This window comes from Haliotis asinina, chromosome 10 (genome assembly GCF_037392515.1).
Source record: "Haliotis asinina isolate JCU_RB_2024 chromosome 10, JCU_Hal_asi_v2, whole genome shotgun sequence".
Classification (NCBI taxonomy): Eukaryota; Metazoa; Mollusca; class Gastropoda; order Lepetellida; family Haliotidae; genus Haliotis; species Haliotis asinina.
Genome location: NC_090289.1, coordinates 54909943 through 54930130, shown reverse-complemented (window position 1 = coordinate 54930130; position 20188 = coordinate 54909943). Strand labels below are relative to the sequence as shown.

The following is a 20188-nucleotide window of genomic DNA, read 5'->3' as shown; positions in this document are numbered from 1 at the left end:
AAAATCAAAAATCCTTTCGCTGTACATTACAGATGGATTCAACGGGCACTGACTGGTTTATACTGACGGGTTGAAAGATGAATTGCAAACGAGAGAGTTCGCATCGAAGACCAAATCTGAAACACGCCTGCCAGTCATTGATTGAAATGTTCAAGCAAGTCAATACATATGGAAAAGTGAATTAGGCTAGTTCACGTCAAAACATTGAGATGAAATGTTCTAACCAAAAGACAATAGTCCACAATCAGTATGAAAGACCTGATTTGTCAACATACCATTTGCCTCCAGTCTAATGCAATAGCTGAGACCAGTTGAGGCAAGTACGTAAAAAGCCAATTCAACTGTTCATCCAAAACCTCGTAATCGACAAAAAGTTCACTTCAGTGTTCATTTCACTTTATTCCATGTCATTTCCGACAGTCCAAAGGGAATCAACGTTCATCTTTGATTTACAATATATGCACGACAAATAAGAATTACAAATCATAGTCAAGGCGGTATCGTAGACACAAAATGTGTTTACTGTATCTAATACCTGATTTCTGTCTCAGCATAAAGTATTGTTTATTTTCTCTTCGCTCACTCATGTTCTGATTCCAGTTGAACAAATCTACAAAACAGAATCTTCAGAGGTTCTGTTCACAACGTCCATCACGGAAAAGTACTAAATTCTCTGAAACAAAAACTTTAGTCCAAACAAGGTATTAACCAGTGACGTCAATTCATGAGTGTACACGTGTAAACACCTGCACCACCCATACTGACCATGAGAAAATGACCACATGTGGTAGTGAGATGATCAAAGTTCGCGCTCAATTACTGCCAACGTCTGGCAAGTTATTCTTCAGCTTCAAGTGCCACGTGGCAACGGTAAGATAGATCTATTGCATGCCAGGCTTATATTAGTGACCGTCCACTGAAGCACATCACCACTTGTTCCGGACATCCAACATGGCATCTCTTGTGGTTATTCTCCTGCTACTGGCGTGCTCAGTCCAACTGTCCTCCTCCATACAGGTCCCTGAGGAGTCGGTCCAAGAACTATACGGGGTAGTCAGCAGCTATTCAGAGTGCAACAGCATCTATTGGAGAAGACTTCGATATGCCAGAGGCATCGTTTTGGTTGTGAGAAGCGCATGCAGGAGGGATGTGGACACGTTCCGGTCCGCCATGAACAAACTCCAGTGTTCTGACATAAAGACTGCCGTCTCTCGGCACTGTAGTCGAAGATATATCAGGCGTGGGATTACCAATTTGGTGTGTCGGTTTGCCAGGAAGGTCAATGAGCGCAGCGAAGAAAGCGATGACAGAAGCCATTTGTGTAAATTCGCAATCTCTCGAATGCCTCGACGATGGGCTAGTATAACTTGTGAACGGTACGAAAGTTATTGCAAACGCTCCAGGTCCCGGCTCCGAAATTACGTTAGAGATGTGTGCCGACTGACTGAACGATTCTATTCTAAATGCTGTGAACACAATCCAGTGACAGAACCAACAACTGCACCTCAACCAGCGACAACAACGGAGGTCCCTACAACTGAGCCAACTACGACTACACCTGAACAGACGACAACGACAACGACAACGACAACGACAACGACAACGACAACAACCACAACCACAACAACCACAACCACAACCACAACAGAGTCCCCTGCAAATGAGCCCTCTACTACCCAGCCCGCCACCACTACGCCAGGATCAACCCTGCCAGAAGTGGCGGGTACAACATTCTGTAAGTACTTTTGTCTGTTTACGATACATGGAGATTAGGTTTAAAACATTCTCTAACACGTGCGGTGGGTATATGTGCACTGGGCGACCGTTTCCTGAAATGATACACTACATATCAGCTGATTTGCTTGAATGTTTTGGACGATAAATCCAGGTCATTCTGATTTCGGGCATTATGCAACCGTGTAGCATTGAAAATTGATTACACGATGCCATTTAGAAAGTGGTCAAATGCAACATATGTCATATTTGGGATGTAATCATAGCGTTCGGCCGTGGGAGCCGTGTGGAAGTCGCGGTGGCTGAGCGGGCTAGGCGGTTGACTTTGTGTGCTGGCGATTAGGTGCCTGACTCTGAGGGTGCGGGTTCGAATCCCGGATGGGACTCAACCGAAAAAAGTACTAGAATTTGTACTTTACTAAGAAAGTGAAATCCCAAATATGACATATGTTGCATTTGACCACTTTCTAAATGGCATCGTGTAATCATAACTGTAAACTGCCTCAAAATTTAGTTGATTTTTTTGACAGAATGGTTATCGTCACTTATCCACATTTTCGTTGATTACGTTGATTTTAAGCACCTTACCTGGCTTCCTCTAGAAGAGCGATAACAATCAGCTGTAACCATCATAGACTAGGGTAATAAACTTGATTTAATTAACCTATTATTTCACGTCATGCGTATTAAAACCATTGAAACTGACTGACAGTTAATCTCTCAGATAAATCGATCTTTTTCAGGCAATAGATAACTTGAGTGATTTTGCACAGTAAGTGTAATATATGAAGCTCTATCAGTCTACGTAATGGCCGACACCCTCATTCATTAGCTTTTATTCTATATTTGTTTCAGAAGTTCGATATGACTATATGGTACAATTGTTTATTGTGGCTAGAAATAACTGTTTTGACAACGATTTCCTGTTCTGTATTTTATACGGGTATTGAATATTGCTGATGGGCATAATCTAGTCAGTTAACGGATAGTATTAAATCCGGATCAAGCCACCAAAACGCGTTTCTTTGAAAATTTGAGCGCTTGAGCACATGATTTACTGCTGTATACACGTTTGGGAACTATTTACTCGAAAAGGCGTTACAAATTATTGGTGACCAATACAAAACACAGTATTATTTGACCATATACAATATCAACGTTGACTGTCATCAAGTTGTGGAATACGTCCGGGTCACTTTGTGCCTACTGAAATATCTGTGCGGTGATATATGTCACTAAAGATAAACGATCTTCGTTAGATTTATTCTAAGCGATTGAGTGGGTTGGGTTTTACTCCGATATATCAATATTCCAGCAATATCACAGTAGCGGACACCAGATCCAATCTACATTGAAGATTTTGTGTTTCAAAAAACAACTTAACTAGGTTTCTGTGTTTCAGTGAACGTATCCACATCTGAACCAGACGCCGAACTCCATCCCAGTTCTATTTTCAACGTTCAAAAGGTTTTTGGAAAGTAAATTAGCATCTTCTCCGTATCTGTGTGCAGACTGATTATGGACATCAGTTGGCTGCACTATCACCGTTAGCAGAAGCCATGGTAATTCCCACAGCGCCGTTGCAGGCAAATATCCATGTACATGTACATGTCGACACGAACTCTTCCTCGTTAATCTTCCAAAATGAGAAATAAAACTTGACGTAATGTCTGTCTTCTCTTTATACAGCTATAAAGCAGCAGCATACCTAGAAAGAACTACAGAGTATATATATGTGATTGTGTCATGTTAATTTTCACTTATCATTGAGGTCGTTTAGGGAAATTAGACTATACACTGATTAATCAGCAAATACTTTTTCTAATAGTGATTTAATGTCATCATCATATTCCAGGCCTATTTTAGAATCTGTATAAACTTAGAAATACACACACACACCCCTCCCTACTAGAGAAATAAGACTGCCATGACAGCCATTCTTGTTTTAATGTTTTTGTGGTGTTTTTGGAAACAGTCCTATTTCAGTTAACGAGCTGTTTGCGACAGGATCAATAAAATCTAGGTGGTTTCAAATGATGCCAAAGACCGTTTGATAACACGCCTGGAATCATTTGCCAATTTTTAAGGCATGTACAATCTGGAATTTGAGCAAGAACAGGAAAAGCACATGTTCGAGTTGTGATTAATACTGTTATGGTACTGGGAATTGTTATCACCTCTCGCGTTCAAGTTGACGTCACATTTGAAAAGTTTCGGGACATAGATTTCATGTCGATTGTATTTTGACTAATGGACACCTCACACAAGATTTAAAACTGGTGATCACGGCATAGGTGCACTGACCCCGGGTGACTCATAACACGGTACGTGTTGTTACCTTGACGGGAATTGGTTGTTAGGCAACAAGGAAGAACAATGTGTCAGAGAGAGTTGTCGGTCGGGTGGCAATGTAATATGGGTTTTAATCCGGACTTCTATGCACCTTGAATTTAACTATGTAACTATTAAACATATTTTAAGTTACTGACTTACCTACTCATACAGCTTGAATTCTAATGAACAATATTCTTTTAGGATTTTGATCAATCAATCGTTATAACACATCCCAAAATGCACTTGAAGAGCACTACCCACGATTATCTCCGAAAACCACTATCAACGCAATGCGGTTAACTGAATACAACGCCAAGACTTTATAATGATTTTATTAGTGTCTGTTACAATGTCTCGTAGGAGACTACCAGAAAGATGAACATGTAGGGCTAACTACCTACATATCAAATTATTGAAATGCACTATGCGGGGATGTCATGCTGGGTTATTGGGCCACAGCCTGACATTCACTAAACCGTTATAAGTCGACGTATTCAAAAACACCGTCAAACCAACAAGTTTATGGACCGACCAAGGCCAGCACCAAGAACAGAGCCTATTAGCCCAAGGGACTGCCTCTAGTATGGTTGGACAAATATGTCAAAATGTCCCTGTCGTTTCTTATAGATGCAGTGAACACATCTCAAAGTGAATTTCAGCAACGCTGTGTGGTGTAATTGCTAACATAATTATGAACATGTGAGGTTACCAAGTGTGGCAAAATCCAACGAAGCATTCCTAGAGGGCGTGGCTAAGCGAATCGTTGTGTCCAATCCATCAGTAACACGACAGCGTTAACCATCGCGTGTATCGATGTCTGCAAATAAGACATAGGTAGTGCAGAACAAGAATATTAAAGAGATTGTCCACAGGAAAATATCACCAATTTGACACCCACGATGACTTCTTACGTGACTGTCCTCTTGCTGGTTGCATCCTCGGTGAAACGTGCGCTTCCCAAACTTACTTTCATCAATCTCCACAATTCCTGGCCCACCTATCATCTCATTCTTCTCTTCCATCACAAACAAACACACATCTCTGCAATCATTAAACCGGTCAACCAAAGTGTGATCAGAACCCACAAAATTCTCTCGAACTTTATAAACCCAATTAAATGTCAATTTCATAATTTCACTAACGGACAAAAGAGACTTAAAAAACAAGAATCACACCTTGTTACAATTGTTATGGTTGCATTTGTTATTTGAGCAACGCCACACGTAACCCTCGCTCCGACTCGAACCCTTGCGTTTTACCATACTCCCACTTTCACACTTCACACACTTCACACTAAAATCTCCAATCAAACCAAACCCTTCCAACCAATCTAGCAACTTTCTCTCATCCCTACACAACTCATACAGATCATCGTACACCATTCTCCTAACAGCCATTGATAAGCAAGTGAAATAAACAATGTCGAAATCAAGCGACAAGCAAAAATACAACTCACCAACCGTGCGCGTTGAAGTTGTGGCATTCGTAGTAACCCACTACCTTATTTGGAACATTCGACAAGTGCGTCCAGATTTGACCAATCAGAGAAAAGGAACGTCATGGGGATTTCCCTTTGATTACTAACGATTGGATTGATGTTTTGGAGCATTACTAAAATTCGTGTTTAAAACTCGCGCCGTTCTGACGAAGTCTTAAATTAAACGTCTGCCAGTAAACACGAAAATGACCTCTAAATTCGTCTAAAATGCCTCCTAACGGAGACCACCTCGCTCTCGAGAGCTTCTGTTATATATAAGACGCGCTGGGCGCAAGCGCGTTCTATAGAATACTTTCTACTTCCGGGTGCCTTCAGGAAGCCGTAAAGTGTACGTGTCACTTTTATACTGATTCAATTTAGTATTGTGGACTATTGTCCTTTGGTTAGAACATTTCATCTCATTCCCGTCTCATGAAACACCTCCTATGGCAGTTGTCATACTAGTCGTACGTAGCTCAGATGCGTCTTCGAGTAGACGGTAAACATATCCTTTCTGCCAAAAATGTACATACACGTCTATACATATTGCGTAACGATACAAACAAGTGCACGGTCCTGGCAGCATACATAAAGGCATGTGTTGAGGTTTACACTATATACAATCACACATATATTGAACCGCAAAACCAACGGCACTCCCAAGGGGCTTTCCTAAAGCATATACTTTAATTCGCTCGAATTATTAACAATGAACACAGAGAATTGAGTTGACAGTTATGGTTAACACATTTTTGGGAATCACATTTAGAGCTTTCATTTGTCGAGATGTCACGATGTGCAAATGTGTTTTTCATTTTCACGAATGTCACAAGGAAAGTGTTACCAGGTCTCCCTATATAGATGCGTTTTTAATCAGGAAACACACTAATGTTGGTAATAAGAGTGAATTCTGACCGAAGAACTTGTTACCAAGACGGTAAAATCATAATAAAAACACCACTTTGTGAGAACAAAATCTTGCATTTTACATACCGCCTTACATTTAGTCTTGTGCACAATTATTCTTCAATACTGTTCTGATACAAACATATGCACAAGTACATTTTGCCGTTAGTCTATCAGTGAAATCTCTTCGTTTTGTTTGAACTGAATGTTCAGTTTGTCCGTGGTTGTCAGCAGAGGATTTATCATCTCAATTTAGAGTGAACCACAGATGTAACTATGGCCACGCATGACCCATTTGGTTGGGTGTCGGTCATGGTTTGGGCATGGCTTACTCCCACTGGACGTACTCCACTGGACGTACTCCACTAGGTAATCTTAGGTGTTAGGTGACTGTCCTACTTTAATTTTCAGGTGATAGGTAAGGTGACTAACATACTAAATCAGGGCATTTGTTAAGTGTCTGTGCTACTTTATCAAGTCTTATGTTAGGTGTTCATTTGTAAGGTGACTGTCCTACTGCATCAGGTCATGTAATAGGTGACTGTCCTACTATGTCAGGTCATTTGTTAGGTGACTATCCTATTGTAATTTGACAAAAGTTGAGGGAATGTCTCATCATATCATTTTATTTGATTTTTTTTAATTATATCAATGCATCGTGGATGAAAACATCTTCAAAACAGTCAAGAACATTATAGCTCAGTCTCATTTAATATTGTGGGTTTTTTTCAAAAGAAACAGATCGCATTCACTAACATTGAACAAAACCCTATTCTACATAATGGATAATATATGATTATTAACGCAGAAACAGATATTGTCTTGCTGTGCCATCTGTGAGGGTATAAGTAGGGTAAACATACTGTTTCCCTAAATGGATACGAGGACCATCAAATTCACAATGTACCCACATTTGCCTGTATTTTAACTGAAGACTATTTGTTGACTTTTAATCTCTGACTAAGCATGCAACAATCACTAGTAACTAGGAAACGGGTGAAAACACTGCTGTTAGATTGAACCGACTTTGGCTCATATTAGCATAATTAGTGTTGAGGCTCGTATCCCACTTACGTAGATCGATGTTCATGCTGTTGGTCACTGGATATTCTGAAGCACATTTGATTATTTGGCGACCGCCCCATATATCTGAACTATTTCTGACTGCGGCGTAAAACTATATTCATTCTTATTAACATACTATTTTTGTGCCATTCTTACGCGCTGATGCACTCTTGAAGGAAATTACCAAATGACAGATTCAAGTAACACAAATCTAAATCGGTTATCTAGATTTCAGATAAAGTAGCTGCTACTATTTAAAAAAAATGAAATATTAGTTATCTCATATTTGCTTAATATCAGAAAACTTGGATATTTATTAACCTAGGTAACCTTCTCAGTGGCAGTAATAGATGAGCACACGATAGCTAAGTGATGCTTGTTAGAACACAGGATATTAACATACATGATATGACAGGATTTCTGTTGGAAAACAGTTCATGGTAAGTTCCATCTTGATACTGACATCTGAGGTATCTCACTTAAAAACCAAAAAATGAATCTTAAACAATTTCACGTTTCAAATATATCGTACATTCTATGAACTGTCGAGAACAGGTCTGCAATATATTTTGCTGATCTATACTTGGATAAATTATTGCTAAAAATTAACGTGATTTATCTGCGCCCGTGTCTGGTGTTTAACCCACGAGGCAACAGACACGAACTTTGCAAGTTCGATCCACTGAAACGAAAAAATAAAATAGTGTTATTTTTACATATTATTTATATACCCTGTGATCCAACCAAAACCTGTTCTGTGAGAATTCTATAACCTAGATAACCTTCTCAGTGGCAGTAATAGATGAGCACACGATAGCTAAGTGATGCTTGTTAGAACACAGGATATTAACATACATGATATGACAGGATTTCTGTTGGAAAACAGTTCATGGTAAGTTCCATCTTGATACTGACATCTGAGGTATCTCACTTAAAAACCAAAAAATGAATCTTAAACAATTTCACGTTTCAAATATATCGTACATTCTATGAACTGTCGAGAACAGGTCTGCAATATATTTTGCTGATCTATACTTGGATAAATTATTGCTAAAAATTAACGTGATTTATCTGCGCCCGTGTCTGGTGTTTAACCCACGAGGCAACAGACACGAACTTTGCAAGTTCGATCCACTGAAACGAAAAAATAAAATAGTGTTATTTTTACATATTATTTATATACCCTGTGATCCAACCAAAACCTGTTCTGTGAGAATTCTATAACCTAGGTAACCTTCTCAGTGGCAGTAATAGATGAGCACACGATAGCTAAGTGATGCTTGTTAGAACACAGGATATTAAAATACATGATATGAGAGGATTTCTGTTGGAAAACAGTTCATGGTAAGTTCCATCTTGATACTGGCATCTGAGGTAAGTTCATCCATTTTAGTACGAAAATGGCATACTCATTGCTCAAAATTGAATAACGATTGTGTTTTTGAAAGGCATTCAGAAGTTGAACGAACACATGACACGTTTATGGATAACAGTTTCTTCATTATTAATACCGATAGTCTACACCAGGATGTCCAGAAAAGTCCACTCTGTCCATCGCCGCTCAGTGACATTCATAGTTCATTAAATAGTAATACAACGCTGAAAGCCATTTCATCAAGGTGACAGAACGCTCGATTGTCATGTGACACCTTCAATGTCCTACATTGGAAATTAATTGTATTTCATTCCAGTTACAATTCAACATTACATTTTCAATATTGTATTCATTTAACTCTTACTAATGTGGCGCACTAGGTGTCTTCCACATGTGGAGGATACACAGGGGACATGTTTACCATACTGAAACGTGTCTGATAATTTGCTGATAAAATTGAACTATGAACACTGTGTTAAGTACAAAAACACAAATGATCCCTGAAGTTACCTGGGCAGCTTAACACCATCGATCGTAAACATCGTGTTTGAAATAATTTGTGAGGAAATCTAGTGCTTTGTTTTCATAAAGCGACACTGAACAACATTCAAGATGCGGCGGCAGAAACATTTCAGTAAACAGGAAAATGTATTGCACTGTTTCATAAAATGTGTCGCATATTGTGATATTTAGAAATGTTTACTAGAAAACACTGGCGTTTTGTAGCTTGATATTTAGATATCAAAATATTAGTGGAGTGAGATGCCTATCACCAGTAAGCGAGCACACCTACTAAGACATTGCGTAGTCCTCAGAATAGATGTGTGACAACTAGAAGTCTGGTACGCATACTCTCATTACGTCACAAGAAAGTACAACCTAGCAGAGTTCTAAAATCCGTTTTCTATGATGAATAGGTAATGAATAGGCAATGTCGTTTCGAGAAAACTATACCTGTACTTCATTGAATATTACAAATATGTCTATAAACTGTGATAACATTGTTAGATTTTACCCCATTATCCCTGTGTGTAGCTGTAGGTTAGTTTCTGTTTAGTTCTCCCGTTACAGACATCGTGAGGTATCTCACGCTTGTGTCTCGTCTTGCACATGGAAGGTAACTCATTACCATGCCTCTATTATAACACTTCAGTGACTGGGGCACTATAAATTTGTTCCATCGATATCAGATGAGGTATTTTAATGTAACAGTGGTACTGCATTAATTTGGGGGACATAATAAGGATGCAAGCAGTGATGATGGTGATTGTGACGTGGAGATTTTACGTGCGCTTTTGGACTTGAAGCATATTTCCCACACAGTGCTTGGCAGTATATGTGTAAACATGAATGTCACATACCAAAGTAACCACAACAGAAGAATAGTTTGTTTTGCAAAACTTTATTCCTCCCCTTAAGATATAAGTAACCCCAATACCTATACTAAACTAATTCTACAGGTGCAAATACAACTAACTAATCTAATTACCTAACCTAGCTACATATACAGTTCTGTCTACCACTTATATTGCTAAAGTTCTAATAATACTACTACTACTACTAACTACACTAAAATCCTAATACCCTCACTAATATAGATAATGATTACATATAATCCCAATCAGAAACTAAACAATTGAACTAAATAACAATAAAGGAATTTGCCACTCAGAGAGAACACTTTCTCTTTACAATGTAATCAGAATGTCAGTGCACTTTGGTTCCACTTGGTGACGTCATGGTATTTGTGTGGTATCCCTCACACCCAGGCGATGGTTTCCCTCACGGAGTTTAAGGGGCCTGTGTAATGGTTGATGGCTGTGCCATCCACATCTCACATTACTAGGAGATACATGCTCCTTGTACAACAGGGAAGACTCTTGTCTGTCTCCTTACAGGCGGAGATAATACCCCTCTCCTTACTTTAAGGATAACCGGCCAGTTCCGGGACAGCCAGCCAGCGTGAGATGCAATCCCATACAAAAGTTGAACCCATACAGGTGAACACAGTGGTGATTCTGGCTGACTGTGCAGATTACTACCCTTCCTCACTATTTATATTGACCTCCCATACCCAAGCTACTCAACACCTCTCTATTGTTTACAAATTAACACCCCAGCTCTCTGGCCATACCTGGTCACGCTTCCCTGAACATAACCCTGTTCCCATAGTATTACCGAACATAATCTAACAACAACTCCCAACAATATATAACACACTCTAACAATACCATACTACATCTATTTACAGTACCATAAACTAATTATATAAACGAAATCATCTGTGATCTTGACATCACTCCCCTCTTCAAGTAATTGTACACAAGTACAATTATATATTACACTCAAGATCACATTTAAGTTTGTTTTAATGCATAAATATCATAAAACACAATTGTCTAAATGTACAATAGCACAGTAATACATAAGAAATAACTGCTGACAAATAATCTGGATATGCAGAGAGTACATTATTTACACACTGCCATACACATAGTATGACTAGGGTGAACACCGGCTCAAGAGATCAGCCCCAACATTCTCACTTCCTTTGATTGCACGAATTAGAAATCTGTAGGGTTGCAAAGTCAGGGCCCACCTCATCACTCGTCCATTGGTCATTTTTGCCTTGGTCATCCATATTAAGGGCTGATGGTCAGTCTCCAAAATAAATTCTCTCCCATACAGATATCTTTCTAACTTCTGTATTGCCCACACAATAGCCAAACACTCTTTTTCTATTGTAGAATACGCTCTCTCACGATCTACTAACTTCCGACTCACAAACAATATTGGAAATCGCTCACCTTCCTGTTCTTGTAGCAGTACAGCTCCGATTCCAACGTCAGAAGCGTCTGTTCTTACCAAGAATGGTTTCTTCAAGTCGGGTAGTTTCAAGATAGGAAAACTTGACATATGGGTTCTTAACGTAGTGAAAGCTAATTCCTGGCTTTCTGTCTATATTACCTTGTTTGGCTTTCCTTTCTTTGTGAGATCAGTTAGCGGAACTGCTATGGCTGCATAGTTTGGGATAAATTTCCGGTAGTACCCGGTCAGTCCCAACAACGCTCTCACTTGTTTCTTGGTTTGAGGTCGCTCCACATTTAGGATCTTTTCTACATTCTTACCTTCTGGTTGAATAAGACCACTACCCACCTTGTGCCCTAAAAAGTCCAGATGTTTATATCCCACTTTTACCTTTGAAGGTCGAGCTGTAAGATGGAATTGTCTTAACCTCGTAAATATTGCTCTCAGACTTACCATGTGGTGTGACCAGTTCTCAGTTCCTTCTATGATGTCGTCTATGAAGTTGTCTGTATTTGGTATGTTGTGCAATACTTGTCTCATCAGTCGGGAAAATACTGCAGGTGCATTAACTACTCCAAATGGCATCACCTTCCATTGGTATAATCCATCAGGAGTTATAAATGCTGTCAGTTCTTTGCTACTCTCTTCCATTGGAATCTGCCAATATGCTTTGCTTACATCAATTTTGGTAAGATATTTACAGTTCCGTAACCGTGCAAAGATGGAATCAGCTAATGGAATTGGTTCGGCATCAAATACGGTCACCTGATTCAGTTTGCGAAAATCGGTACAAAATCTGTAAGTCGAGTCAGGCTTCTTCACAAGTACAATGGGGGATGCATATGGTGACTGAGAAGGTTCTATCACCCCCATGTCTAACATTAGCTGTATCTCCTTAGCTACAACATCTCTCATATGATGAGGAAGTGGATAGGGCTTGGATCGTATAGGCTCATTACATGTCAGCTTGATCTTATATTCCATACAATCTACCTTCCCTGGTAAATCACTCAGTACATCTTTGAATTCACTTATGAGCTCCTTCACATCATTTTGTTGCTCCTCTGTCAAATCTTCAGAAATGTCTACATCCTGATACGTTTCCTTAGAAACTAAAGAAGGTGAAGCTATGTCTAACATACTCACCTCTTCAGCCTTGACATCCACCAGACCAGCACTGACATGCACAAGTTGAGCTATGCTGACGTCACATACAGCTGTGTCCTTGACCTCCTCTCTCTCAATGTACCTTTTCAGTAGATTGGCATGATAGGTTTTAATCTTGTTACCAACCTGTATTCTGTAATTGCCAATGCCAAAGGTATCCAGTATTTCATATGGCCCTTTCCACTGCAGCAACAGTTTGTTTGAATCAGTGGGCAACACAATTAATACTTTATCACCAACCTTCATTTTTCTTGGCTTGGACTTCACATCAAAGAACTTTTTGTATTTACATGCTTTCTTTTGAAGTTCTTGCTGTGCTACGTGAATAGTCTCCTCAAGACGGTTTTGAAGATCTAGCACATACTCATATGTGGTTCTTACCTCTGGATTTGGTATATCTCTTGTCCAGATTTCCCTCAGAATCTGTACTGGTCCTCTCACAGTGCGTCCATATAAGAGTTCAAATGGGGCAAAACCCAAACTCTCTTGAGGTACCTCTCGGTAAGCAAATAACAAAGCAGGTACATACCTGTCCCAGTCATTTGGTCGTTCTGCACACATCCGTTTCAGCATCGTCTTCAAGGTTCCATTGAACTTCTCCACTAGGCCATTGCACATTGGATGATAAGGGGAAGTAGTAAGCTGATGTATGGACAATAGTCTACTTACCTCCTTCATCACGCCTGACGTGAACTGGGCTCCCATGTCTGTTAATATCTCCTTGGGGATACCAACCCTACTGAATATCTCGAACAGAGCTTCGGCAACATATTCCGTCTCTACTCTGGGTAAAGCTACTGCTTCTGGGTATCGTGTTGCATAATCAACCACCGTCAGTATATACCTATTACCCTTGTCTGTGACAGGATACAATGGACCAATCAAATCAACAGCTACCCTCTCAAATGGCACTTCAATTAATGGCATTTGTCCCAGTGGTATTTTCCTTACCTTTCCCTTCGGCATGGTACGTTGACAAATATCACAAGACTGAACATGTCTTCTGACATCACCAATTACTCCTGGCCAATAAAACTGTGAGATTACCCTATCTAGAGTCTTCTTGATTCCAAGATGTCCACCCATCAGTGCTTCATGACATACCTTCATTACCTGTGTGCGCAATCCAACCGGTACTACTGCCTGTACAACTGGTTTACCATTGTCCATTTTATTGGAAGTATACTTCCTATACAGCATATCATTCTCCACAAAGTAAGAGGAAGTACTATGTCGGGTCTCCCTAATCTTACCTTCTTCCACTAATTTTCTTATTTTGTTCAGACTTGAATCCTGATGTTGTAGGGATACGAACTCACCTCGACTCAGTGTCAACCCAACAGGTTCCAATGTCTTCAAGGGTTCCATGCCTACTTGGCGTACTCTTCTCTGGCTCCTTGTCTCTACAGCACCTACTGTTTTAATGTCCTGCTTATCCCACATCAAGTCTGGATCTCCTGGCTCTCTAACTCCGGGAATATTGCCTAATATTAAGTCACAGATTGGTGTGTCCATACATGCTGCTCTCACCATACCCGTGTAAAAGGGCGTATTTACAGTAATCCATGCTACCGGAAGTGTCAAGATCCTGCTATCTGCTAATTTACAAGATTGTGTTTCTGAAGTCAAACATGCATCTTTTACCATTGACCTCCTCACTATTACACCGTTACATCCCGTGTCTCTAAGCACATCTACTGGAGTGTCGTTTACCTTTCCCTGATAAAATGGCATGCGGTGATCTTTGGTAAGCACACTCCCTGAGGCTACATCTGCGTTAGTAACCTCCTCTGAAGTTGCTGCATCACCATCTAGAACTTCATGTATGCAGGGCTCTACTTTTGTGTTATCTGGATGTATTAGAGACATGTTTGTGTTGTCTTCACTCACCTGGATACTTGCCACTTTAAACTTGGGTTTCTTGCACTGTGCTGCCAAATGCCCAGTTTGATTGCAGTTGTAACATGTCCTTTCCTTAATAGGAACAAATTGTTTGGAACAAGTACCATGTTTACCTGATGCGCTACCCTCGACTATTTTCCCTTTGGAAACCTGCTTGTCAGTTTGACCTGGAATAACTGGTCTATTGTATCTTCCATGACTCGTACCTCTAGCTTCTATAAATTGCTCTGCTAGTCTAGCCATTTCCATCGCGTCTTTTGGCTTTCTCTCTCTCAAGAATATACCCAGATCCCTTCCAGTCACATTCAAAATCTGTTCACGCAGCAGCAAATCTCTCACACCTTCGAACGTCTTTTGTGTACCACTTAGTTCAATCCATCTGTTGAAATAGTTCTCAATTCTAACTACAAATTGTGTGAAAATCTCACCTGTTTCAGTTTTAGCAGTCCTAAATTTCTGATGGAATCCATCCTCAGTCATTTCATAGCGTTTAAGTAATGCAGTTTTAACTGCATTGTAATTTTCAGCCTCAAAGGCATTTAACCGGGAGTATACTTCTAAAGCCTTACCTTTCAGCAGAGTACACAGGTAAGCTGCCCAATGGGACGGGTCCCAGCCTTGCGCTGTAGCTACACGTTCAAACCTTTGCAGATATGCATCAATATTGTCATTGTGGTCGTCAAATGGAGGCATTTTAGGCATCTTGGGAATGGCTGCCGATCTATTCTCTCCTACCTGCCCTTCTTGATTTCCTGCCGCACTCTTTTCTAACTTGGCTAGTTCTATTCTTTCATTTGACTGTATTTTACACTTTTCTTTCTCCAATTCTAATCGTTCTCTCTCTCGTTCCCATTCTAACCTTTCTTTCTCCTTTCTTTCCTCCAGTTCTAACTTTTTAATCTCCCGCTCCCTAGCTCTTTCCTCCCGTTCGAGCCTGTCCTTTTCTTTCTCATTCTCCAACTCCATTTGCTCTTTCACAAACACTCTCAAATCATCTTTCTCATACCCTAAACTCTGACCCAGTTTGATAAGTTTGTCAATGTCCATAATTGTCTGTATGAGGGCAAAGCAGGGTACACAAAAAGTCAAACTGTCTGGAATAAATAGGGATCCTACCAAGAATAAAACCGGAGGTGATTTCCCATATATCCCAATGTTCAAAATGTTCACGACGAACCAATGGCCTTAACTGACCAATAACCACAATACACCCTCCACCCTTGAATTCCAAATCATACACTCAAGGACGCAAAAGTGGTGCCGTATGTTCTAACCCTTCTTTATGGACACAAAGATTCTGCAGCGATATACAATCAACAACGCTACATCAAATGCGCTACAGAACACAACTAGGGTTCCCTTTGATAGTGACAAATAATCTAATTATCCCACCGCTGCCACCAAAATGTCACATACCAAAGTAACCACAACAGAAGAATAGTTTGTTTTGCAAAACTTTATTCCTCCCCTTAAGATATAAGTAACCCCAATACCTATACTAAACTAATTCTACAGGTGCAAATACAACTAACTAATCTAATTACCTAACCTAGCTACATATACAGTTCTGTCTACCACTTATATTGCTAAAGTTCTAATAATACTACTACTACTACTAACTACACTAAAATCCTAATACCCTCACTAATATAGATAATGATTACATATAATCCCAATCAGAAACTAAACAATTGAACTAAATAACAATAAAGGAATTTGCCACTCAGAGAGAACACTTTCTCTTTACAATGTAATCAGAATGTCAGTGCACTTTGGTTCCACTTGGTGACGTCATGGTATTTGTGTGGTATCCCTCACACCCAGGCGATGGTTTCCCTCACGGAGTTTAAGGGGCCTGTGTAATGGTTGATGGCTGTGCCATCCACATCTCACATTACTAGGAGATACATGCTCCTTGTACAACAGGGAAGACTCTTGTCTGTCTCCTTACAGGCGGAGATAATACCCCTCTCCTTACTTTAAGGATAACCGGCCAGTTCCGGGACAGCCAGCCAGCGTGAGATGCAATCCCATACAAAAGTTGAACCCATACAGGTGAACACAGTGGTGATTCTGGCTGACTGTGCAGATTACTACCCTTCCTCACTATTTATATTGACCTCCCATACCCAAGCTACTCAACACCTCTCTATTGTTTACAAATTAACACCCCAGCTCTCTGGCCATACCTGGTCACGCTTCCCTGAACATAACCCTGTTCCCATAGTATTACCGAACATAATCTAACAACAACTCCCAACAATATATAACACACTCTAACAATACCATACTACATCTATTTACAGTACCATAAACTAATTATATAAACGAAATCATCTGTGATCTTGACAATGAATGTATATAAGTGAGAATGACAGAGTGGTAAGGGTTGGCTGGCAAGTCAGTATACAATGGGGCGGTGATGAAGATTAAGGACGGATATATATAAACTTGCAATTAAGTCATTTACTTTGGGCTACATAGTGTTTGGACTTTGTCATTATTTCCACAACTGTTTTCCCGAACCTGTCGCATTTAATGACTTCGTACAAAAATATATCTGGCCTAGTTCTTCTTAGGTAAGCCTTTCTCGTGTCACTAATTTCAATGTTTCTTACACTGGGCGTGCATTTTCTCCGGGGTATCTCATTTACATCGCTGTCAACGCCATTGTAATTTTACCGTTCCTCATTTTGAGTTTGTATTCCGCTTTCTGTAGGGATTGCAGGTACTGGGTAAAAACAGCATTTCTGTTTTGGCAACGGAACTGTCACGGTAATAAGGTACAATTGCCTATAGTGAAGCAGGTCGTAGACACGTAGCACCGTCATGATGGTCCTGCGAGTAATGTATGGTAGGTGGAATTCCAGCAATTATTACCAGGAAGGACACGGCTTCAGGATATCAGGTCCTGAAATAATAATATACGAGTATAGGATTTCCTCCTTAATGAAAGAACCGATTACTGCCCATATTCCTATATCGTTTGGCACTATTAGCTCAGTATTATATGTAGTTGTGCATCCATCAAATTTATAAATAAATTCTTCATATTTCTCACGTATGGATGTAGCCTGTGTTCAATATCAGCTGTTCGCTAGATGGTCAGGAGAAACGTGACATTACCGTGAGTGGTTATAAACAATCTCATTAGTCTCGGCCAAGGAATCCTTCTACCATGATGAAGTAAGTGATGCCACAGAACACAGTAGGATCTATAATATGGTCTCTAGCAATGCCTGAAATGGGCACTTACGTGTGTGTACGTTCACGAAGGTGTGTGTACGTTCACGAGGTTAATTTCCGTGGTTAAAGTAGCAAAGAAATATAAGTCGCTAACACCATAGAACTTGCTAACCAGATTACAGGATGGTTCGCGGTTGCTTCAAACATTTGGAAGGACAATGTACAAATGTCAGGACAATGTACAAATGTCATTACATCGATACAATCTGAGCTTACCTTGCAGTCACATCTCGCTCAGCAGCTAATATTTCCCCAAGAATCTGAACGATGGGCAGTAAATGTTTTCTGAGCAATTCACGTTTCAATAGATACGTCAAACCAATTCTGTCATTAATAACATGTCACCTTACTCATGTCATTCCAGCTGAACATTATTTTAATTCTTTGTGCTCAGCTGCACCCCTTTGGCAGGCCAGACAGTGTGTTCCCACAGTCAACTTTCAACAAAGTTGAAGCGGTGAAACCTTCTTGGGCATGATGATGGTCATTTCATGTTGAAAACGCCCGGTGCCTAGCTACATCCCAGTCTTCACCTGCAACTACATCCCAGTCTTCACCTGCAACTACATCCCAGTCTTCACCTGCAACTACATCCCAGTCTTCACCTGCAACTACATCCCAGTCTTCACCTGCAACTACATCCCAGTCTTCACCTGCAACTACATCCCAGTCTTCACCTGCAACTACATCCCAGTCTTCACCTGCAGCTACATCCCAGTCTTCACCTGCAACTACATCCCAGTCTTCACCTGCAACTACATCCCAGTCTTCACCTGCAACTACATCCCAGTCTTCACCTGCAACTACATCCCAGTCTTCACCTGCAACTACATCCCAGTCTTCACCTGCGAACAATCCATGAAGCTGGCATGAATGATTAGCCACTTCCGCGTCGGTGTAAAGAAACCGTTCATTATATTTAGGATTTCTGGAATATAAGTCATGCTATGACTTAGAGCTATCAAACCAATCATTATCTGTTTCTAATGATATCAGTAATTCCTGGTATCTGTTAAATAAACACAGATATCATTCTGGAATTTTTGACATCTTGAATTAATGCTATCATTGAAGAATTCCGCCTGGTTACGATGTCTTTTGGTATGCATGATATTTTTAATCAGTGGTTGCTGAAAATCCACAACGGGTTCCATGACAGGTGAACATTGGTTCTGTACGTCAGGTACAGGATTGTCGCCATTTTATAAACTGGAACAATTTATTGATGTGTAGCCGGAGAATATTTGTCAAAGCATTCCCGCTGTCATTGGGACCGGAATATTTCATTTCCCGTTTTTACTTAACTGTAGACATGATCAATTTATACCAGGCTGTCTTAAAATAATAAATGATATGTACGATTGGATTTTTTATATCAGTAACCGTCAGATCTGATAAGATATCTCATACTGATTTAAAAATATCGCAGATGGAATAAGGTGACATGAGTATCTACTTGCAACATTCCAGCAAGATTTCGACGGGGAACACCGGAAACGGGCTTCACACATGTGGGGAATCGAATCATGATCATTCGGTGAGGAGCAAACATTTTGACCACAGGGTTACCCCATCGTCCCGACAAATTGAATTCACGATGTTTGAAATGAATTAAACTACGTTTAATGTATTTGTAGCTATTTCTGGATCGTTACAAGATATCTTACATTGATTTTAAGATATTGTGAATTGGTTTCTAATATATGATTATGGGTAGTACGGTGAATGCGTGCTAAACGTTTTGATGGGGTGTTCATATTCTTTATCCGAAACAACACCATGCCCAGGAACATTAGATGGTAATCTGATACAATACCTCCCAGCTGTTTTAAGAATATTTGTGATTTTCTACTGACAATATCTGAAATTTACGCTATTATATAAAATCTGGCGCTAATTCATCAACCAAGTGGAATTACATTTTTAAACAATCATTAATATAACTGAAAGATGGTAAACTGCATTATGGTTTATTAGTATCTGAGAGGTTGTTTCTTTGATAATCAGTATGAACTTTAGCACAGTTGTCTGCGGAGTGTATTTGAGACAAGGCTTCTGAGTTATCTCCTCCTCCTCAAACCTCTTGCTGATTCTGCTCTTCTGTGACAGGATTTTATGAGACAATACTTCCCTAGTCGACTGTCGTCGAGTGATGGGATTTTATGAGACAATAC

The 20188-nt window shown here is 39.9% G+C and overlaps 1 protein-coding gene across 1 annotated transcript; it reads left to right on the top strand.

Moving 5' to 3' along the window:
• Positions 1-951: 951 nt before the first annotated feature.
• LOC137298787 (mucin-2-like) lies at positions 952-18887 on the top strand. Its single transcript, XM_067831063.1, has 3 exons — positions 952-1735; positions 3137-3212; positions 18530-18887. The coding sequence occupies exons 1-3, from the start codon at positions 952-954 to the stop codon at positions 18885-18887; spliced, it is 1218 nt and encodes a 405-aa protein (XP_067687164.1).
• The last annotated feature ends 1301 nt before the right edge of the window (positions 18888-20188 follow it).

What these genes read in the sequence shown, in the direction of transcription:
- LOC137298787 (XM_067831063.1), top strand. Translation starts at nt 952, where the DNA reads ATGGCATCTCTTGTGGTTATTCTCCTGCTACTGGCGTGCTCAGTCCAA. An exon ending in AGTGGCGGGTACAACATTCT is followed by an intron (nt 1,736 to 3,136) that starts GTAAGTACTTTT and finishes TCTGTGTTTCAG; the next exon opens with TGAACGTATCCACATCTGAA. An exon ending in GTTCAAAAGGTTTTTGGAAA is followed by an intron (nt 3,213 to 18,529) that starts GTAAATTAGCAT and finishes CCCGGTGCCTAG; the next exon opens with CTACATCCCAGTCTTCACCT.